Raw genomic sequence first — 23,733 nt, forward strand, 5'->3', positions numbered from 1 at the left:
CACAGCAGCACATTTAGTGCAGCCTTGGAGAAAAGTTTCTCTCAAATGTGATTTGACCTGAAGTCAGTGAAAAGCCAGAGGGGTCCAGGCACTCTCCTGGGCTGGTCCACCCAACAGCAGAGCACCTGCAGGGAAATGATGTCCTGCCTGCTCAGTACCTGGACCACAGCTCCAGGTGAGCACCTCTGCCAGCTCATTTCTGCTGCCACCTGTTAGAAAGGACACTCTCAAGCAGCACCAGGAGTACAGCCAGGAACCTCTAAGTTATTCCCCAGGAATTAACACTGGAGAGAAGCATCCAAACAGGATGATATTTAGGGATGCTCATGCAATTTAGCCTTTATCAGGCGTTTCCAGTCCTCCCCAGGGTCTGCTCCAAAGCCTCTTGATGTGAACAGAAAGACTTGCCGTCAAAGGGCTTTGAATTCAGGCTTAATTTTCTGGCTGGGGCTGGGGTAGCAGAACAAGAGCCAGAAGGGGCACGCAGCTCAGGGAGAGGAGGGTGGTGGCTTCCTGCCCCAGCTGCTATTATTTAGCAGTCGAGCTCCTAACACCACAAGAGACAGCTCTGGGTATGGTACTGTTTATACCAACGTTCGTCATCCCAGCACAGGATGAATACAACAGCAGCATCCGCACGTGGAAGCCAAGACAGTGCCGGCACATGGGGCAAAGAGCTCACCCCTGTGGGACCTGCCAAAGCTACTCTGGGGCAGGGTGCCCATGCATGCACAAGCCTGTCCGTTTGCATGGTGGCGAGAAACGGTTACTGCTGCAATGTGTTTTTCTGCAGCCTCCGTGACAAAAGTTCTCCAAAGGATGCCCAGGAGACTGGAGGGAAAGCCCCTACACAACTCCTTCTGACAGGAGCTGCACAGAGGTCTAAGGTCAGCAGCACCTCTGCACTTTGCACAGTTCTCAGGTCCCCTGAGCCTAACCCAGCTATTTTATCTTAAACTTTTTTAAAATGGGCCCTGAGGGCTTGCTACAGGGCAGCAATTGCTGAGCTGGAGCTCTGGTCAAATCCAGGCCTTTTCTTGTTTGGTGAAATGCCACATTACCCAGGGTGAAAGAAAATACCCCCCTTCAGGGGTGCAAATGCCCCAGGGGAGGGGAACAAAGCTCAGCACCCAGGGATGCAGGACTGACCCTTATTTCTGCTTGGGTTTCTAATGCAGGCAGGGTGTCACCGAGCAGGGGAGTGACAACAGCCTCAGGAAAGCCCCAGCAATCTCCGCAGCACCCTGCGAACAAACACCCTCATATGCACCCATAGGTCAAACCCCAAAGCCAAAACCATGGCTATCAGGTACCATCCAACTCAAGCACAAAGTTTTCTGTGACAGAAAAAAACTAGACTCCCAGATGTTAAATGAAAGGAAAAAAGGATGAGCAGATTTGAGGAGTAAAGGGTCTTGCACAGGTCCAAACAATTAACGAGCAACCATGCTGAAAGGCAGACCCACACCAGCTCAGACATGGCACACCGGTTCAAACCCCAATGCCCCCTAAGCAGAGGACATCTCACAACTAGTTAAGCAACTTGATGCCCCCAGATACCTGCCACCTGTAGAAGAATGGCTGCAGAAGTATGGCCTTAGAATCTCTGAAGATCTGCACAATCCAGGCCTGGTATTAGAATAGGCCTGTAATCAGAATTGTACTGAAGTTGCTGTGCTGAAGTTAACAAGAAAGGTAGCCTTGAGCTATTCTTGAATCCTGAGACCGAGTAATTATGTTGTGCCAACAGGCCGTGGCTGTAACAAGATACAGCTGCTGAGAAAGCAGGTGCAGGGCCAAGAAAGATAGGGACCAGTATGGGAAAATAGGGAGTAACAAACTACAAGGCTGAAGCACAGCAACACAATTAGCTACATGGATAGAATGCTTATTTTAGTCATGATAATTAGGGGTGTAAGAACCGCGCGCGTTTAGAGACTACTAACCAATTATATTTCTGCTTTACAAATATGCATGTGTATCGGTTCTATATAGGTAGTGTTAGAAACTAATAAAGTGGAGCAAGATGCATAACTCATATTAAGAGTCTTCTTGACTCCGGCAAACCCTTCTTCCAACAGCCCCCCATCTGCCTGCACACCTGTTTCAGCAAGAAATGCAGCAGGTAACCCACAGCAAGCAGGAACCACCCCAAGCATTGCTTAGTGCCCCAGAGAGGCATCGGTTCGGGAAGATCCCACCTAGTCCTTGTTAGCAGCACCGGCTGCTCGCAGCCCAGTGGGCACTTTGCAGTCTGGCCTCTAACTAACAAGCTCACAAAAGCAAATGCACACAAGCAGACAGAGTGAATGGAGACAACACTGTGACAATTACATGCTCATCAGTTTGACAGTTTTAAGACAAATTGCTTGGTTCATGCTATAAAAATGGAGAATAGCACTGACTGTACCTAACTGACTATATCTAACTCCCAACTAGACATATCCCTACCATTTTTTGCTTTAATCAGTCCAGCTCTGCATTAATTCAGTCTGAAACATGCCTGCTTTCTCCACTTTAAAAAAACTGACATGTTCCCTCTAGGAACATCCTTGATTTTCTTTCTCATTCTCTAGACACACATTCCTGAGATGTGAAAGGATGGGGGGTACAAGCAACCTGCTGGGAAACAGAGGGTGCCATCCAGGAAATTTCCATCCAATTAATCAAAAACAGAAATTTCAGTTTAATTAATGTAACTTACATGCCTGTCTACTTTGCATGTACACACACAAATGCACCCACATAGGTAATGCATGGATGAACACACAGTATGCACACACCTAAAAAATAAGAGAGGCCCCTGCACATCGGTAGGTTGCTCCCCAAAGCAGCAAACAGAAGACAACAGCAATGAGATGACATAATTTTTCCCTCCATACTGGTACTGTAGTCGACCGACTCAGTATTAGATCAAACCTATGCATGTACGTGGTTAATAGGTCAGTCAGTTGAAATTTGTACAAAATATGTAAATATCTATCATTGAAAACAAGAAAGAATTTGAAGAACAGAGGATGTAGTTCATCCTTGCAAATAGTTAACAAGACGTGGCCTTGGGAGAAGGAATAGACACCATAAATGTGTCAAGCTAAGAAGTAACAAGATAAGCTCAAGGAGAAGTAAATGGTTAATGAGACCGAAGAGAAAATTACTGGAACTGTGTGGGAGCTATCCCAGTTAGCATACTACAAGATCCACCCCCCAGCAAAGAAAGCCCCCTCCCCAGAGAACATGCCCAATGAAAAGAAAGAGTACTGCCCCTTTACATGGCCCGTAAGAACCCATGAGAATTAAGTGTGACTAAACCTAGTTGTGAACAATTGTTCAAAGTATAAATGTTTATGCAAAGCATAATAATCTATAGTAATATAATTGTTCGAAGTATAAATGTATAAAATGTTTTACGACAGACGAGCCATAAATGCTGTCTCGGCTCTGTGCAGCGTTGGCTCTTTGCACACTGGGTCACAAGCTCCGTCTGTGAGATGACAGTGCTCCCGAACCGCCTTGCGGAGAGCATCCCCATTGCAGCCACCCCAGGTAGGCTCACGATGAACACCAGCCCCACGTGTCTATCACACCCTACCTGGCAGCTCAGAGGACAGCGCTGACGCCACTTCCAGAGCTCCCCGCTCCCCCCAGCAAGCCTGGTGAGCCCCGCTGAGCCCCAGCAGCCTGATGCCATTGCAAAAAAAGACACAAACAAGCATTCTCCACTCCCTCCCGTGAAAACCAGGCTGCCGCAGAGATCACAGCAACCCCACAGGCCAGCGTGCAGTTGCCAGCCAGTCTTCCACCAGCAGCGTGTCAGCAATTTCTAGTCATTTCCAGCTTCTTCTGGAGCAGCAGAATCTCCTCAGATTCAGCACGGATGGAAAGGCTGCAGCAGTCTCCATCACCCAAGAGTCACGTATTTCCCCCAGACAGCCCCGTTTCAAGGTGAGCTCAGGTGACAGTTAAGGCCACCCATCACATACCTCCTCTTTTAAGTGCCATTTAAACAGATCACCTCATTTAAGTCCTGCCTTTCCAGGTATTCTTCCACCAGCCAACAAACGCTTCCAAATTTCCAACAGCCCAAAGATTTGTGGTTAGCTCAGCAGCTCCCGGGGGCTCTGGGGCTGCCACATACCAGAAGCTGCTGTCACCAGCTCATCCATCATCACCATCTCGGATGGGAGAAAAGATACAGAACAGAAGCGGAAGAGAACAGAGGCCAATTCAAGCCAAGGGGATGTGATGCACCCTGTACTAACAGGCAGGAGGTGGTAGTCTTGAATTTGTAGCTTCTTGACTACTCAGCTGTAAGCATCTATCTATACACATGCTCTTACCCTCACAATTCAAGGCAACATAAATACAAGGAAACTTATCCCACTCAGAAAACTGTTGGGACGGGGCTCCTTGTATCCACAGAATTGCTTTCACATACTCCTAACCCCTAGCTGCAGTCCCCGAGCGCTCGAGACTTTCTGCTCCTATACAGTCACATCAGCTGGCCCAATTTGCTCCCAAACCTGTAAAGTAAATGCAAAGGGAGCAGAAAATACATGCTATTAAGCTGATTTGTGTTTCTACCACAACGTAACCAGCATCTGTGGAAAACACTCCAGTATCTTAGCCCAGATACTTCTTTCTTAAACAGCCCAGATACCTTACTACTTAAACAGAAGCAGAGCTACAGAATTTGACTGGCATATACACTCCCGTGTAACACAGACAATGAATGACAGCTAATGGAAATAGCTAAGGAAAGCAGACTAAAAGCAATTTAGTAAGTGCACCTGATGAGGCTGCAGCAGAGGGAAGGGAAATAAGGTGGTGAAATGACTATGCAAAGAAAGTAGATATTGAGAGTTTATCATATAACTTTAAAACTTTAAAAAGTCAAAAACCTCTCAATATTTTTCACAGTCCCATTACCTCACCTGATGATCTCAGCTAAAAAGGGATAATTAGAGTTTCAAACAGTAAATTCTAGAAAAAAACACACCACCAAACACCACCAGAATTAGAATAAGAACTCACTAAGTTCTAGCATGCAGCGTGTAATGGGGACAGCCACTTTTAAACACGCAGCTCTTGGCACAAAACACCTTGAAATGTATCTTTAAATAGCTGCTGCAGGCTAAAGGTCAGGAAGTATTCCAGCACTTCCTTGTAAACACCCATCTTCCTTCTTGTCCCCCCCATTCCATTTAGGAATTTATTTTTTTTTTTTGTAACTCTCCTGTTTGCAAGATAAAGAGTCAGGCTGCCAGACCCATGGGCTGCCATACAATTAGTGGTCACAGTGACCACCAGATAAACGTTTCCGCTAGCAGCATTTTGCAAAAAGCTGGTTTTTGATGCCAAGAATTAAAAAAGACAAACAAAAAAAAAATCAAGCTATTGGGTACCCATAGCTTAATAGTTAGCATTGCTGGGTCCAGTCTCACCACCACATTAGCTGGCTGGAAGAGGAGCTCTTACAGCTGTTTACAAGATGTCTCAGAAGTGGGATCTATTGCTTTACTCTTTCCCTTCTGCACACCATTTGCCTTGCTGGAAAAAAAACAACCATGAAAGCTATTACGCTGTCAGGTAGCATGGTGTTAGTAGCGTTAGGAGGTTTTCTGTGGAGAGCTGCAGCTGTGCTTACAAGTGAAAGTCCAGTAAAACAGACCTGGAAAGCCAGAGGCTGGGGTATCTCCTGAGACCCAGCCAAACTGAGGGGCTTGGGAGCCCCCCTTGCCCCATGTCCATCTCCATGCCCATCTCTGCCCTGAGGGGCTGCGGCCGGCCCGGGCAGGGCTGGCAGGAGGAGGGACAGGAGCAGCAGAGAGGCACGTGGGTAGCACCTGCATCCTCAGCTCAGAATCACTGCCTGTAGCTGGAAGTATGTGCTCAACTCCACAGCTTGCCTCCCCTGAAACAGGACTGGGACAGCCACCCTAGAGGAAAAATGGTTAGCAGGGAATCGGAGAGCATCACTCCTGGCCACGTCCATTGAAATGTTCAAGATCATCCACTGCTCTGGGGTTTCTCACAGCCCAACACTGGTTCCTGGCACAGCAGCTGTGCCTGCAAGTAGGCAGGGTCTTTCTCTGCATCTGTAAGCATCCCTATTTCCCTCTTAAGCACTTGAGACAGATGCAGGCACTACGCAGACAACAGCTATCTGTCTATTAGACATTATAAGGTCTTTTACACATCTTGTTCTCTAGAAAGTGTAAGTGTATGTGATAAGATGGATATTTGGATAGAGAGACAGATATTTTGAATTTCTCACAAACTAAAGAGGCTCAATTACATTACGGGTGAGCATCTTCAGCACCAACATAAGGATGCATTTGCATTTCGAAGCACACAGTTAAGCTGCATAACTTATTGCCATGGCATGGCTCAGATGCCAGAAGCATGGGTTGCCCCTCAAAATGACACAATGGATTCAGAAAGGAGAATTAATCTTTGTTACAGACAAAGAGCCTGTGCCATGCCAGGCCACACAACAAGGGACATGTAGCAGGACACCAGCGGGGGCTCTGGGGCTTTTTAGGGAGAGGGCATTCAAAGCAAGGCTCCCTGCAACACAGAGCCCATGCAGGGACCAAGCATCCACCAAAAACAAGAAGGTAATTGAAGGGACAGAGGAACCAAAGGAACAGTGGTGCTCTGTTGAGGATGTGCAGGGGCCAGCAGGGTCAGAGACTTATTTCCTACAGTGTCAAAGAGCTGAGGAGTTGCATACACCTAAAATAAGCTCAGCATGGAGCACCCACTGCCCTCACCCACCCTTTCTGGCACAGGACGGTGTCAGGAACAGTTGATGTGGGGCAACAGCTCCCTTCCTGCGTTACACAAAGCATGCAAGGCAAACACGGTCAGCCCACCTACCTCCTTGGAGCACCAGGCACACTTGGGATGGATGAGGAGACACTCTTCACAGGACGTGGCACTTCCACTGGTGCACAGATTGAGACCTTCAAGAGAGAACAACAGAGAGCAGGGTGGGCTGAATGGTTACAGCACTCCAAAACAGTGTTCGGGGGTTTCTGAGACACAGTATGTTTAGTGTAAAGAGTAAGTTCAAACAAGAGCAAAAAATCTCCCAGGAGCTTAAAAGGCAGGAGAAGGCATAAATCTCTCTTCACCTGTAAGGAGAGCTTGTTTTCTTTTCTTCCCCCAAGAAAAATTAAAGGGACAGAAACTTGTGTTGGGGAGCTGAGAACTTCTAAAATATAACTCTGGTGATTTTTCTTTCTTCTTTTTCAATGGTTTCTGGTTAATCAGAGTTCAGCTGTTTGTCTTCCTAATGAAATAATTCCATCACTAGTGACAGAAGGCAATAGCTGTTTGACCAGCCTGAAATACGGAGGTGGTTGCCCAACACCAACACCACCACACCACCACCCCCAAGATGTTGACTTTTACAGTCAGACTAGGCACATCATCTCAATTTTTCCAGCTGAATAGGGGGCGGGGGGGGGGGGGGGGGGGCGGCGGGGAGGGCCCTGCCCAAAATTTTCATCTTAAAGCAGCCTTGGAAGATACTCATCTCCCCCTTCCACACAAGTGATCTCCATAGTGGACTCCTGTTACAGTAAATTACTTTTATTTTATTACAAGAGTCATTTCCACAGGATATCCAGGTTAAGCCAGGCAGCATGTTTGCACTGGGGCATGTCCAGGGCTGGCCGGGGTGGAAGGCACCACGCTGCAGCCGAGGGCTCTCCCTGTCCGCGACATCGGCAAGGGCTCTGTGGCCACCAAGGCAGCAGCAGCCAGGGCAGCAGCGATGCTCTTTGCTCCTGGACTGCTGGTGTCCAGCAGCACAAGGGGTGCTGAGCAAGTTTCGCTTGCAAATTCCACAGTTTCGGCTTTGGGCTTTAAAAATAAAGCAGAACCACACGAGCTAAACCGAAGCTAACATCAATGGTATCGGCTTTGAATGCAGCAGCTTGTTTAAGCATGCCTGTGGCTATGATCGTGCCCTTGGATACCACCAGTGCCCCAGCTCCCCTGGCTGTGGCTATTAACTTCTGTTGTCAATAACTGATTAAACAAATCTTCAGCCGAGGATTCAGCACAGAGGCTGCACACTCCAAATGAAACGCCTCAGGCTCAGACTCAGAATCTGCTATTTTTTCCAACCCAAATATCAATAAAAGCATTGTCAGGCCTCTATTTTCAGCCAGTTGCATCTGCAGATATCATTGCACCACGCTGCTGCTGGCTATAGTCAGCAGATAGCACAGACTCGCCAGTGGCTGCTGAAGAGCCACACTGAGTTTTCTCTGGTCCTAAGAACTTTCTGCCCTAAGAGCTTTGGAAATGGGATTTTTGCTGTATCCCATGTGAATATTGCACAAAGAAATGAAAAGCGCTGGCTCCTGGGTCACTTCCGTACAGGGTCGGGATGCGAGCACAGGAAGCAGTGAATAAAGCTGGACAGCTGGAGGAAAACTTAGCGTGCCCTAGGCTAAAAGCAAAAAGGGGGTAGTAGGTCCTGTCAGTAGTTCTCAGTCACTGCCGAGGCATGACTGTATCAGAGCCCTGCACTGAAGGGCCTCTGCTGCCCACAAGGTGGTTAACTCTAACCCGGGAGCACGAAGCCCTGGACTTTCTCTATGGCTCTCATTCAGACAGGCTCCTTGGGCTCATTCATACCGAACAAGAGCCCTCTTTGGGGTTTGGTGTTCATTTTTTTTTTTCCCCCCTGGCTGTTACCACATACCCAGGCATTTCATTCCTTGTTCACATCCAGAAGTTACATTCCAGCTCCTGAATATTGCAAAAGTTCAAAACATAAATAGATAACAAAGTAAAACGTAACTTGTTCCACCGAGTTATAATTTGCACAGAGATTAACACTTGCATTTCCAAACCCTACAACACAGCCCAAAGCCTCTCCTTGAGAGCTGCTGCTCTGGCAGTGGTACGCAAGGTAACACAGCAAAAATAATGGGCTTTATAAAGCAGACACTTGCATTCATAGCTTGGCTACCCAGCCCTGGCTGTCCCACAGCTTTACTTGCCCATCCATATTGAAACAGGATAATATTTACCTCCTTTCCTGACTGCTGGATTTTTGAGAGTCTACTTACTAATGGTAATATCTGAAGGAAAACCAAGGTCTCTTCCTTCCATCAGGTGCCATGCCCAAAGCAGCCCACACTGCTGTGGCCTGGCCACAGGGTGTCATTCCCACTGGTGGCAGCTTTTGGAGTTTCCAAGTATGCTTTTCTTTCCACTTCGGAGCAACACCAAACCGTTTCCAGCATTGTTGTGAAAACAGAGCTTTGTGAGCCCTCTGATTTCGAACTGAAACCCAAGCTTTTTGAGTCTGAGTAAAACCACACAGGATTTTCCAGATGCAAGTCTTTGCTGTGCCTGATTCAGCACAGTCTTTCCTGAATTGGGCAAAGGAAGGACCTGAAGATGCTCATGCTAGTCCAGATCCTTCCAGATGCTGAGGCAAGTCACCCAGTGAAAACGGAAGAAACTCGATCTGCTCCTTTCATTTAATGAAACCACTCCTGAACATCAACTAAACTTCTTCTAATGGGGAAAATTCCATCCAGGATCTAGTGGGGATTACTCCGGAGGAAAATAATCCACCACCTCAGACCACAGGGCTCCACACCACACATCTGGTCCTTCACACTTGCCACTGAGTCCTAAGCCCTGCACCATGTTTCATTTTGCAGAGCAGCATCCAGCAGCACAAAAAGCATCTCCAAATGACATCCTTCCCTTGGACTGAGCCACAGGAGAGCCCCAAAAAGCAGAGGAAGACAGTGCATCCCACTAGACAGCTCAGATTTTATAACATCAGACTGATGTAGAGCAAGACAGGAAACTCTCATGAAAGTTACTCAACAAAATTACTCATAAAGATGCTCTAGGCAATCAGACCTTATTCCAAACCAGTTCTGCAAGAAATCCTAGTTTGGGCAGCTCCTCAGACTGAGACGAATGTACTGGCCTGCTTGGGGGGAAGAAAAAAAAACCCCAACAACCAACCACAACCAAAAAAAAAAAAAGTGATGTATTTTATACAGCTAAGTGTGAAAAAAGGTCATTTTATTTATGCTTGCAACAAGCATTCCAACAGCCTCACCCTGGTCATGGCCTGTTGCACTACTGAATCACCAATTCTAAGGACCAGATCCACAAAATACATAAATAAAAAAGCTAAGCAAACCTCTTCTGAGATTTTGCAGTCACGTGCCGCAGCACTCTGATGAGTCTCTTGTTAGAAAACACATTAAAACATGAAGCACTAAGTACCATAACAGGGGACTTGGGCACTTGGTGTGCTCCCTTCGGATAAAAAAGTTTCCCCAAGTGCTCAGAGAGGAGAGAAACCCCATTTCCAGTAGTACTGGAGCAGAGTCACAAAACTGCACCGAGTGTGCCCAGCAGCTGTGAGAGCATCCCCACTGGGGACACGGGCTGCTCGCGGGGCGCAGCACGAACGGGGGGGGGAACGGGGCAAGGTGGGATCGGTCTCTGGCAGAGCGAACGCCTGGGGCTTTACACTGCTGCACCGCAATCAATTAATACACATTAATACACATTAATAATCAATTAATACACATTGCTCAGACAAACCTCCCCGGGAAGCGCTTTTCCCTGAACAGAAGCGGTTATAGCTGGCTCCATTACAGTATATATAGAGAGAGATGTATAGATAGCTGTTCCATGCTTTTTACGGCGAAGGTGTAACGCCCCGCACCGCAAAGCCCGGGGATGCGGTCCGTGCCCGCAGCGCTGCCGGAGGGCGGCCGTCCCCCACACCCGCGGCCGGGGGGACGCTGGCTGGGACCCCCGGCACGGCTCGGGGACGGCGCGGGGCGGGAGCGGGAAGCGCAGGGAGCCCGGGCCGCCGGGGCAGGGGGCGGCGGGGGGCGCACAGGCAGCCCGGCGCGGCGGGCGGCGGGGGGAGATGGGAGCGGGGCCGAGGCGGCCGGGAGCGGGGCGCAGAGCGGGGGGGAACCGGCCATGGCAGCGAAGGCGCAGCGCCGCGGGTCGGGGGGACTGCCCGCCTTCCGGGGCGGCGTTCGCAGGGCCCGGGGCGGCGGGGAGCGGAGCGGCCCTTACCTCTGCCGGGCTGCAGCGGGGCGGCCAGGAGGAGGAGGCGGAGGAGGAGAACCGGGGGGGGCCGGCGGGCGGCGGCGGGGGCCGACAGCCCCCCTCGGCGGGGCATGATGCGGGCGGCCGGGGCGGCCGGGCAGCCCTTCCCGGCCGGGCCCTCCCCGCCGCCTTTTGTGCGGCCGCGGCGGCGGCGGCGGAGGAGGAGGCGGGGGCGGCGCCGCGGAGCTGCCCCGGGGGCGGCGGGTCGGGACGGGACGGGACGGGACGGGACGGGTGCTGCCGGTGCGGCCGCGTGTGTGCCCCGCTCCGGGGTGCGCGGCCGCCTCCCCGCCCCGCCGCGCAGGGAGGCGTAACCCCGGCCCCCGCGGGCGCGGAGCGGGCACCGGCGGGCACGGCCTGGCCCACGCACGCGTGTGGGCGCGTGTGCAAGGGGACGCGGGCACACATGGGCACAGGCTGCATCTGCACACCCGCCCGCACTCGTGCACACTCGCACACAGGCGTACATGCACGCACGCGTGTCCATGCCCACGCCACGCGTGTGCATGCATGCACACTTCATACATGCACACGCATACACCCACCCGCATACGCGCACCTGCGTGCACAGACCTGCACACAGACGCATGCATGTGTGCACACGCATGTGCGTACCTTTCACAGACACACAGATACACGTACACGGGCACACCCGGCTGTGCACCAACAGGCAGCGGTGCACAGTCAGACCCAAGCACATGCAAACCCACGCACACGCAGACACACATGCCCGTGTGCCCGCAGACACATGGACAACGCGCGCCCTTCCCTCCTGGCTCACAGCAGGGCTCACACTCATTTCCCCACAGGTCACTGGCCGCTCTTACGTAGCATTTTCCTGCTTCAGGGATTTTCTCTGCACAAACAAACAGTGCCCATCTGTTCAAGGGCTCTCCGAGCAAGGGCATCAGGGTGGCACTGCCCTGCCCGCTGGCTTTTTGGCACTGCCCACACACCCACTGCCTGTCCCTGATGCGACTGGACATCAGCACTTAGATCTAAAGGAAATGGTGGGTTTATGGCCGTGTTTGGGTTGCTGGGGAGCTTTCTGTTTTTAAAAGAAATCATAAATCAACTGTAGAGCTGATCACTGATTTTAAAGGCAATTTATAGTAACAATCAACTACCCCTGGCCTGCAAATCCTCATGCTGCTTTAGCATAAGGTCTACTAGATCTCACCATCAGATTTTGCTTAGAACACATGCCCTCAATCCCATATGTTACACTGTTGTTCTCAGAAAGAAATTAACTGCAATGTCATCTGCCAAAATTTCCCAATTTCCAACACTGCTCTCATAAACCTCTCTCATTTCTTCAGCCTGTCGGTATCCCGGGGAGATACAAGGTTTGGGTTTAAAGCAACTATTTGTTGTCTTAGGAAATACCCGCCTACAAAAGTTGTAACATTTTAACTATCCTGATGCTGCTAAATCAGGGTCACTCCTACTGTGGCTGCAGGAGCATCACAACCACACACGCTTGCAACCAGTGCAAAAATACGACCAAATGCCTCACCAAAACCACTGCTGTGGTAGGAGTGTGGTACATGGGCCAGGCTGTGACCTGCAAGCTGCCCTCCAGCTGTCGGCTGTGTGGGGGAAAAGGGGCATCACCAGCTCTCCCTCCTATCCCAAAAGCATGATCAGGTGCATGCAATCACCATTTATTAATAATAAAATTAATACTGTTGTGTTGTGACTGACCTGGAAATGCAAGATTGTAGCATGTGGGGACTTCAAAGTGGGTTGCTCCTCTGTGGCATATTTCTCATATTTCTGTGAAAAGAAAGAAAATTACATGCAGATCCTGCGTTTGCATGAGATAAGGTACCTGATATGAGCCTTAATGCCTAGAGGAGCTTCGTGTAGACCTAGAAGATTCTTAGAAGGGAAGTCCCTAAAGGGACTCTTTCTTAGATCTTCTGGTCATGCCCAAGTACCCCAAGACACAACCACATGACCTTTATCCCTTGTCCCTGTGTCCTAACATGCCACCCAAGGAGTGCTGAGGGGAGGAGCAGATGCACAGGGGCAAGTGGTGAATGAGCAAGAGGGAGAAAGGAAAAGCAGAGTCATGGGAGGAAGAAACTACTTGGAGGTAAGAAAACCACTTTGTGAGACTCAGCTGTGGCATCTCAAAAAGCAAAGGAGAGGATCTGTGAAAGAGGCAGGAAACATTCAGAAGGAATAAACTGCGGTGGGACTAGAGCCAGGCGAGGTGTAGGAGCTCACCAGTCACCGGTTATATTTAGCCAGGCTCAGCCGAGGTCAAGTGCTTGCCCTTGCTTTCTGTAGGCGCCTGCAGCATCACCACAAGCACCTGGTTCCCACCATGTCCAGGCTGACTTTGCCCCACAGCCCCCATGAGAAACCCCTGAGAGAAGGAAGAAGGTCAGGAGCTGTTGCTACACATTTGTTGAGCCATTGGCTCTTGTCAGTGCTCAACATCTGCTATCAGTCATGTGCTCTTAACATCGTATCTTTCAAGCCAAGCCCCTGTGAAGGTCCTGCAGATTCAAGGCTATATACCTTGTCCCAGTAGACCACCACTGACCAACAGACCGTGCTGTGGACCCAGGGCTCTACAGGGAAAGGCCCCCCACAGAGCTGCAGGGGAGGAAATGCTGCAACTTCCCCAATGCAAACAGCATTAATACCCTTCTCCAAAGCCAGCACTGCACTCTTTCCCCCCACACAGCAGCAAAAGAGGATGTAATTGCGCTGATGACCAAGCCAGCAGCTGTAACCTCAATAGGGGGACTTTGTGGTAGTTGAACGTGGAGAATGCATCCACCATGGGGTGGGTGGGCAGGTCCGCTCCGGAGAAAGCAGGCAGCCTTGTGTCCATGAGGTGGGCCATGGAGCAAGGAGTGAAGCATCAGGAAAGGTAATGTATGGCCTGAAATGAGGTCCCCAGAGAGGGTGTTTGTATAAATCCTTCCTGCTTGCTGGTGATGATGGTGTTGGACTGCTGTGTGCTGTCTGCTTTTCTGGAGTCCGGGAGGACGGAGTGAGAGTAGATGCCTGAGAAGATTTCCTCCATATATGAAACCAAATAAGCCTTTCATCTTCCTCCTGAGATTCCTTTGTGCTGAATAAAGGACTGGGAAAAAATGCTTTTTGTGCCCATGTGTTAATGAGATTATTAAGGACAAAGAGATCATACAAACCAGTAGAAGATGAGTTTAAAGCAGCACCACAGTTTTGGGATGGGAACTCAAGGAAGGGCTCTATCTCCTGGTGACTGTGAAAGGTTGACCTGCAACAAAGGCACTGTTGATCTCCAGGAACAGCTATCACTGCTGTGTCTTTTCTGCCTTGACCATCATCTCTTCTGTCCTCAAAATGCCATTGTTGAGGATCACCTTGCCCATGGGACTGAGATCCCTCTGGTTCCCTTAAATGTTTAGGTGCCGCAGAAGGCCTTGAGCTTGGGTTTTGAATATCATTGCACAGTTCTGCTGGAACAGAAAGAGGAAAAACCCCAGGTTGGGAAGACCTGATCTTTGTGCTTGCTTTCTTATCACTTGCATTTTAAAGCTATGGTCAAAGCAGGACATAAACTCAGTGTAATCTGACCTAGGCACGCATTTGCAAGTGATGAAATTGTAAGCTAGTTATTTGACTTTTTTATTATCAGTCAAAACAAATAAAATGCTTTATCAGGGATACTTTGGGTGTTTTAAAGGTAGGTTTTCATCATCATTATCTTCCTTGTGGCAGGAAGAGTGGATAAAAGCATCTGAGTCACTTTTAGATGTCTGCCATGGCACTGAAGAGGTGCTAGATTTTCAACAACTCCTCTTTCTGCACCAGACTGAGCAAAATGCCAGTGCCAGGGCCCCAGCCCACGGCCGCAGCCTGATTCAGGGTGACACTCCACCTCTGCCGTAACCTTCCACAAAATATTGCCTTGATCCTGCAGTAAAATCCTGAGACATCTCCAACTTTCTCCCATTTCTAGACTGTGACATAAGTTTAGGGTTGCTACTTACTAGCAGCTCCAGCTGGAAGAGACATCTTCTGACTGGATATAACTCATTATAACCTCATTATTGGATATAACTCATTATAACCTCATTATTGAATAAAACTCATACAATTACCATATCTGCAGTAAGTTCAGAAGCCATGGGATCTCAGGCACAGCTCTCTAGTGTGCCAGAAAGACCAGCTAAGACAGCCAAGATTACCCATTTCCAGAAGTCACAGTGAAGCCAGTGATGGCTGGAAGAGGAATTCAGATGCAGCCTGGCCTCAGGCACTGCTGGCACACAGCAAGTCCTGAATGTCCCTCAGTCCTTCAGTCCAAACAGCTCTCCATACAACAAAAGATGGGCAAAACTGGAACCTAGATGATGATCAAGCTGGGCTGATTTATGGTTTTAATGAAAAGGAGTTTTGGGGAGCTAGGGACAAGTTGGGGCATAGGATCAGGGATATGAAATAAAAGGCAAACTTATTTGAAACTTGAGGACCTCTACCACGTCACAAACTGTTCTTGTATTAGGAAAACACTTTCTCCTCCTTTACAGTTCCTCATCATGCTGTTTGCTGGGCTGCCCTGGCTGCGCTGAGGTGGGAAGTGGGAGTGCAGAGGCATACGCTGTGGACGCTGTGCAGCTTTGCCGTCCCCACACTGCCTCCCCCCCAAACCAGCCCACAGATCTGGCTCCCAGGGTTTTCACAGCCATGGAAAAAGTTTGCCTCCTGCTTTTTCTGTGGAAGCTACAAAAGAATTCCAATTCACACAAAATCCTTGTCAGCAATAGTCAACTATTGCATGCCAAAAAATGACAATCGTGAATTTCATCCTTTCTTACACATTACGTGCTATCCTCCCAGCTACAGATGCAGTTCATGTTGCTGCTGCCAGCTATAAAAATATGTTTTCACCATCTGATCATGAATCTCTGTTCTCAGCTACTCTAAAGCAATGCTACTGCTACTGACCTGCTGAGAAGCAGCATTGCAACACTGCTGGGAAGCAGAGAACGGCACCTAAATTTGCCTTGCCAAGTTTGAGCCCTCTCCTACATGAAAAAAAAGGCAAGATTCAGAATAAATCTCTAAGCAAGTCCATGCCTGGAGCTACTGGGCTGGAGAGTAGGGAGGTACACAGGGGAGATTTTCCTCATGCCTCTAAGGTACATAAACTCAAGTCCTTCAAACAGTGGTGATGGAGCCACACCAAACCTGGTAAATTTTAGTGTCCCTGCAGCTCTCAGAGCAGGCTGGGGGCACCTGGCTGCCTGAGCAACTATTTTCAGGAGGGGCTCACTGACATGCTGAACTGAAAGGGGTGATGGATGTCTCCAACCACGAGCCACCCTGAAAAATACACCCTGATCCCCAGAGTTAAGAAGCATGCAGTCAGAGGGGCAGGTATGGGGATGCCCAAGGCTGTTGCACAGGAAAGGGTTAAAAATTAGGCGCTCACTGGAAACCTGCCTGTGGTCTATGTTAATGGTTAGCCCCAATTAAAATGTGCTCATTACAAGATTTTGCTTCTCGTGTGGCTTTTCCTGCAACTGTGAAGAGCCAGCTCCACCTTGTGGCCCGGGACCCTGCCAAGTCGCAGAGGAGGGAGGAGGGAGCAGGGAGAGGGTTTGACAGCCTGACGGCCCGACCCCACAGCCTTGCATAGTGGATTAAGAAATATCCTTTCTTTCTGCACATCTTGCCTCAAATAAACTGGACCCATTTTGATTAGTAGTCCGGGAGAGCCACAAAAGCCAAGGGTATTTACCGGGTGCATCTAGCAAAAGGTTTCTTGTAAATGAAAAGCCCAAAGAGATTCCCTCTGTATGCGTGCATGTGGGGGAAAGGATCATTAAATATGATTTAATATGCCAGCGGATAAAGCCAGCTAGGCTTAGCTCCACTCAAACTTCTGGCAAAATTCCCACTGAATAGAGTAAAATCCCAGGTCCCAAGTGCCTGGGCAAGCAGAGTGCTCTGGAGGTACAAACAGCTTTCCAAGAAATTCACCCTGGATCTGTGTGGTTTGGGCCTCTCAATGCCCATGCAGCTTTTTCAAATCTCAGTTGACACTTGGCTATTTAATCACTATCTGAAATAGATCACTGGACTCCATTTTTTGCTTATTTTTCTGGCAAACGGTTTCTGCCCAGCATGAGCTTGCTGCAGAATCTGTTCACACCAGCCTTGGAAGGACAAAACAGTTGAGAAATTATGAAAAGCCTACAAGGAAAGACCTTGTTTTGAAAAGAATAATGACATACTGTTACACACAGTGCAACACAAGCCCTGTTTCATTTATAGGAATGATATATAAGCCCAGGTCCACGGTTCCTCCCCGAGGACCCTTATTCCCATTAATGTCGGTACAAGTCAGGCACAGAAATACCTGCCTGGACTTGACCCCTGATTTTCACCAGTTTAAACATTCCTCTACTTGAGAGGGCATTAGGTACCTTAGCACTATAATAACGTCTTGAATTTATTGACTGTCCCAGGTAGGAAACTTTTTTTTTTCAAATTTTTGACTGATTTATCCCATAAAAGGATTTCTATGGATAAAAGAATTCAGAGAAAGCCTTTTTTTCCAAAGTCTCATTTATGTGGCAGAGTTTCTTCCCCAGCTACACCCAGCTATCTGTGACTAAAGGAGAGGCAGAGATTCCCTAATGTTTAACCAGGCTCATGTCAGTGGGCATGGGGCAGGCAGCAATGACACTTGTGAGGGTCTTGGTGAGCCATCTCGGGAGGGCTGAGACCTTTCCTTGCCCTCCCCGCCCCACTGAGACATGATGGACATTGCTCTGGGAAGGTGTTAATGTCATTTTAGAAAGCTGACTGACAAAGCAATGACAGAACTAGGAAACCAGCTGGGACAAAGGTCTGTCAGGACGTTACCAAAGGTATTACTTTCAGAACAGGCAATGAAAAGGAAGAAAATGCTCGGTTGCCATAGATGTCCACCAAAACCAATGCTGGTCCCTCTAGCAATCCTCTCTGGAGCCCTGGGCAAAACTTCCTATTCCTCTCAGTGTACTGTTTTCCCTTTTCCACCTTGTCTGGCCCTGCAAGTCTCCCAGCTCCCCTGGGGAAATCTCTGCCATGTTTGGGCCAGCAGCTGGACAGGTATTTTCTCTCCTCTCCCCTTGATGTTGCCCACCTTGGTGGGTGCCATGGAAGACACCGCCTGGGGACTGGGGACAGGTGGGGCACAGCGCCTTTGCAAGCTGTTTTACTGCCACCAGAAGAGGGAGGGTGGGAGCTGTTGGTCTTAGTTTGCTTTTCCTGGAGAGGGACAGACTGCTCTCAAGAGATTGCTCCTTGGAGCTTGTGTGTGAAAGGCAGCACCTTTCAAGATAGAAAGCAGGAAGCATTTTGCATTTTTTTTAGTTATCTGCTTGCAATAATTTTTCCTCGTTTCTTTTATGAGCCTGTTTTTACATAAACAGTGAAGAGGCCAGTGTACAGCACCTTACTCTGCCTCTCCACAGTTTATGAACAGCCTGGGCATAATTAGAGTATGCAAGACATGCTATGTACACACACCCCAGGTATCACCTTTCCAGCCCATGCTGCCTTGAATAAAGCAGGTCAATGAGTTCAGAAGATGAGAAATGTCCCGCTGGCCCAGGCTGTACATCCAGCCCCCAGGCTTTGCTCCAGGGGCTGCAACAGGAGAGGCTACCTTGGGGGCCTGGCTCGTTTTTCAGCCCCTTTCTTTAGCACCCCCACTTTCTTATCCTGTTTTTAGAGGGTACATCTTTTTTATGCATTTGCACCCTCGCATTTGCCTAACCTTTTTTTGAACTTGCAGATACAGCGTCCGCAGCTCTCTATGGCAGCAAGTTCAACACTTGTGCCTGTATTTTTATTTTTTTCTCTCTGCTTTACACTGACCTCCTTTAGCTTTGCATACCCCCAAATTCTGGTGGGTGTTTGGCTGTCACCCTAAGTCAATGGCTTTGGACACCCATCAATGATGGCTTAGTGTGTCCCAGTGAGCCTAAGGGGTGTGGTGGGTGACTGTGCCTGGGAACACAGCTGGGTACTGCAGCCCCCAGTACCACTGGGCTGTGCCACTCCTTTGGATCCCCTGGATCAGCATCACTTGATCCTGGTCCCTTATTAACAACCACTTTATCTATTCAACCTTATACCTCCTGTTACCTAGTTATGTCACTTACTTTACTCCTACTACCTCTTTACTCCATGTTACTTTTTTACTTCTGATTGCTCTGGCTCCTTCAGCTGACCCACTGCAGAGTGTGACAGATGTGGGAAGCTCCCCAACAGCTTCAGCTATAAAAACAACCATAAAGAAATCACTGAACTTCTCTACCACATCTTCATCTTCCCCATCTGCCCCTTTTAAATCCTTGTCATCAGCATTCACACCGATTTCCTAGCTGTCTTTGTGGCTTTGATATATTTAAAGAGCTTTTTATCAGCAGTTAGAGCATCCTTTGCAAGGCAATTTACAGATTCTTATTTTTAGACCTGTTCATTTCCTGTTTAGCTGTGACCTGACATGTTTTATGGGTTTCCCTGTTCGTAGACCACTTTGGGTTCTAGGGTTAGGTTTGGGGTTTTTTTGACTAGTTGCTGCAAAAATCAGTATCTTCAGCTCACACCCCAAAACCAGGGAGAAGTCAATTTAATCCTCGTGGGAACCTTTAATAAGCAAAGCTGCTCTATCTGCAAATATCAGACATAAGGCTTTGAAACAGGCAGCATCATTAGGCTATGAAAAAAAAAATACAAAGGGTGCAGGGTGAAAAACTGGGAAAAAATAGTATTAATGACCTTGCAGTTGCCAAATGACAGTCCTCTGCTCACAGGGGTGGCAGATGAATGCGTCAGTTCCCAGGATGCGAAACAAGTGGTGGCAGCTCCCTGAAGCCTCTCACCCTGCTGCAGTCATGTCCACTCTCACACTGACGGGTAAAGGTCTCACTCAGCTCCCTCTCCCATGCCCAGTTGGATTTTGAAGGATGGGCAGCTGAAACAAAGCATGAGCCAAGCAGCAGCAGTCATAAAACACCACAAAGAGCTGTTTTCCATGATCACATTTCCCAACAGAATCACGGGTTGCTAATAGCCAAACAGAAGAGAAACATCTGAGAGTTTGCCCTTTCGGTAGAGAATTTCAGTCCAGATAAAATAGCTGTAGCAGCCTTTGAAATGCTAAATAGTAGTAGGCTTACAGTAGTATCTGATAGCCCCTCCCCAGCACAGGCTAAATGAGAACTGGTTGCAGTTGCAGAAATTAGCTTTGAACTAGAGCAATGAAAATTCCTCTGCAGTGAAATGACGCAGACACCTGACTATTTTTGCTGCTTTTATTCTCAATGACAACAAATGACTAGATATCACATTCAATAAAGTTTTACCGCATTAAAGTTCTGTTTATCATTGAGCTTTCACCTGCATTTCCAACCCCTATTGCTTTGCAAAAGAAGAAGAGATAACACTTAAAAGCCGTTTCATGTGCCTCTGTAGCAGGCTACTCTTACATGTGTTTTAAGGATCGTCTCCACTAAGCTGATGGAACCAGGCAATTTACCTCAGTGAAAGACCATGATGCATGGGCTATTGCTCCTGATGCAGAGAAATCTTTTTATTGGATTTCATATAGCCCTAGTTTTCAGTCTGCCATAGAAAGAAGGGCGGGAGGGGGTATCTGAGCAAAAGCAGCCAGCTGAACAAAGTAAAAGTCTGAGCATCATGACTTCTTGCCATTTGTTCTGCATGTATCCCACACACTTTTCAGTGTCTCACCCCACTGCAGACTCCCCAGAGTGTTCTGCTGGCAGCAGAACCTCTTCCTGCTGCTAAAAAATTCAGAAAAAAAGGGGAAAAGGAAAGGATTCAGCAGAGGGAATAGAAGCAGGGAGGCATCTCCTTTGCCCAGGAAATGGTGGGGATCCACAGGGCTCAAAGTAAAAAAGGAGGGGGCAGCAGGCATGGGGGGCCACACATCAGTGAAACTGTTGGGAAAGGGAGCTGGTCCCCCTTGTAGGGATTTTCTAGCTGGAGGAAGGATAGGGCCTGTCCATCTCTGGGGCTAAGGGTAGCCACCATGCCTTGCTTGGCTCCTTACAGGTGAGTACTCTCAGAGGAAAAGTCAAGAAAATAGGACCAAATCTCCACCATTCTTTGAATAAGTGTCCTGAATAGCTAAATCCAGCTAGCCGTGCTCACATGGAGTAGAAGTCATCTTGTGCACGTTGAGATGCTCACAAAGAGTGGAGGCCTGGCCTCCTACAGACACCTGCTAACAGCAGATGCTCTGCAGCCAGTGACAGCAGCAGAGGGGACAGGAGACAACTAGAAGAAACAAACAGCGAAACCCCAGGAAAACAACAGAGAGAAAATTGCACCTTTTCTCACCAGGCTTTTTCTGAACTACTGCTTATTCCAGGCAGTTCAGAGAAAGCAAGGTCTGTCTTCTTTTGCTAGAGAAGCCACCTGAGAAAGATCAGAACCATTTAATTGCTAGTTTTGGACCATAACTGGTGAGCAGGAGCTAGTTTTGATCACTGAAAGCACTGGAACAACCCATCTGCATGCACATCCTTGTAACCTCTACAGCCACATATGGTGTTCTCTACCACTGACTCCTAAACTTACCATTGACACTTGGTTTTCAGCTGTGTGACATTAACAGACCCATATGCACAAAGCTGCCATCACAGAAAGCAGCTTGTCCCACATTTTCAAAGGAGAGCCAGCTGCACTAACTACACAGTTCCCACCGAAAACAATCACAGAAAATTGTTGTCAGCCTTACAACAATAAACATTTTAGCTTCCTTATGATTTAATGATACTTTTGATTGGAACCTCTGAGTGAACGCTGGGTGCTGATGCAACCAGTCTGTGTGCACTTGCCTTTAAACTCTGTACAAGTTTTAATATAAAATAGTCTCTGGAATTGTAAAAAAAACCCCAATTATACCACTGTGCAGCAACGTAAGAAAGACTTGGTACTGAGAAACAATAAAGTTTAATGGGAAAAGTTAATCTGGATATATAAAAACCAAACCACAAAATATAACATGGAATTAAACAATGCTTTAAAAGAACTTAACCTATAAATATATGTACATATTTGTGAATATATATTATATATATATAAGGAAATGTTATTGCTAGTCAATAGATAATGCACACTTAGTAAAGTATGGTAAAATGTGAATTCTTTTACAGACAGGTTTATTAAGTGTATATTAGAAATAAAGAAAACCCACAACCCTAAGATCATTCAATCTAAACTTAAAGAGTGTAAAGGAGAGAAAAAAAAAAAAAAAAAAAAAAGCTAACACTTTCCACAGGAGCTGAGAATGTAAAATCAATGTAGTGTGCAAGATGGAGAACAGTAGTGTTTGTTTGACGATACTGTTTCTTGTCATTGTATTGGGAAGGAAGGCTGTGTAAAAGGTCAGGCAAGTACCATTGTCTCACACAACGCATATCAGCAGAGATCTGAACAGAATGCTTTTAGATAGGAAATACTGAGGGGTTGAGGAGGGAAAAAGACTATCTGATATAGTAAAGGAAAACAGGTTAGGTTCTTATGAAACACAGTTTTGCCCTGCCCAAAGCCACGCGGGCTGCCTGCAGCTGAAACAGAGTGAACACAAATACAGGCAAAGCTCTGGGTGGTCACATTTTTCAGCAGCACATATTGCCTGGACTATCTTCCAGAAGAGTTAAAAAACAACAGGGTTAAGATCCTGGTACCATGTCTACACTCACTTTCTTGTCAAAGTACTGACCCTCCTGAAAAGTGTCTAATGTGTATTGAGGTCCACTGGTTCTTTTAAAAGTCCTCTTTGTCTCCCTACCCTCTGTTTCATTTTTCCCTTATTTTAGAGTTATCCAAGTTTTCTTTCAAGCAAGGGTCTTCCTTTAGAAAATCTTCACAGTGTCTGGGGTTATGGACTTTGTTGTCTCTTCTGCTGAAGTAACTGCATTGGTGAGAGGCTGTGAAACTCTTCGGTCTGACCCATTGTCGCAGTTGTCATCCATCCTTCTACCGCTCTGGTCACTCAGTATCTGCTCTGCATCCTAAAGCCCTCAGGCTCCCGTGATACTTCGTACTATAGAGAATTTGGACAAGAAAAGAAAAGAAATAAAGAGTAGCTCTGGGTGTGAAAGCTCCTTTCTCAGACTAGTTCGGCATGGAGCACACTGCACACGACAGCCCTCTCTGTCTGACACGCCAGCCCTCAGGGAAAACCCAACAGGCAGATTTTCACCAGTGAAAACTGGGCATCTTTGGGACATTGGATATGCCAAAATCCACATGAATCTGATCAACCAGCTACCTAAACAGATGTTCTTCTTCTCCTAAGTGGCAGCTTTTTAGAAGCTGGTTGTTGGGGTTTTTTTTCCCTAAACATCTGGTTTCTGTGAGCTAGGCAGTGGCAGAGCAGGTGGGAGGACACCGTCCCTCTGGGCAGCTGTGCCAGCTTAAGCTGACTGAATCTTGCATGAGGCTGCAACTGGAAGCACCGATGCAGCACTACAGCTGGCACAAAGCACAGGCTGCAACAGCCTGTGGCGCTTGCATGCACCTGTGCTGAGGGATGTGTTTGCTTGATGCAGACAAATGTCTTATGACACAGAA

General features: G+C 48.0%; 3 protein-coding genes across 3 annotated transcripts in view; 1 reads left to right on the forward strand and 2 right to left on the reverse strand.

Moving 5' to 3' along the window:
* ITGB5 (integrin subunit beta 5) overlaps positions 1–13,874 on the reverse strand; it is a 66,459-nt gene extending 52,585 nt beyond the window's left edge. Inside the window, exons 1-2 of the mRNA XM_080399207.1 lie at positions 11,089–13,874; positions 6,880–6,965 (exon numbers count right to left, since the gene is read on the reverse strand). Of these exons, the coding sequence (XP_080255333.1) occupies positions 6,880–6,965; positions 11,089–11,920 (918 nt within the window). The 5' untranslated portion in view covers positions 11,921–13,874. The remainder of the gene's footprint in view (positions 1–6,879; positions 6,966–11,088) is intronic.
* LOC308068497 (TGF-beta receptor type-2-like) overlaps positions 12,159–23,733 on the forward strand; it is a 310,921-nt gene continuing 299,346 nt past the window's right edge. Inside the window, exon 1 of the mRNA XM_080399218.1 lies at positions 12,159–12,171. The gene's annotated coding sequence lies outside the window, so the exon portion shown is untranslated. The remainder of the gene's footprint in view (positions 12,172–23,733) is intronic.
* MUC13 (mucin 13, cell surface associated) overlaps positions 13,981–23,733 on the reverse strand; it is a 39,993-nt gene continuing 30,240 nt past the window's right edge. Inside the window, exon 17 of the mRNA XM_080399220.1 lies at positions 13,981–23,203. Coding sequence (XP_080255346.1) covers positions 23,153–23,203 — 51 coding nt within the window. The 3' untranslated portion in view covers positions 13,981–23,152. The remainder of the gene's footprint in view (positions 23,204–23,733) is intronic.

This window comes from Falco punctatus, assembly GCF_963210335.1.
Source record: "Falco punctatus genome assembly, chromosome: 8".
Taxonomy (NCBI): domain Eukaryota; kingdom Metazoa; phylum Chordata; class Aves; order Falconiformes; family Falconidae; genus Falco; species Falco punctatus.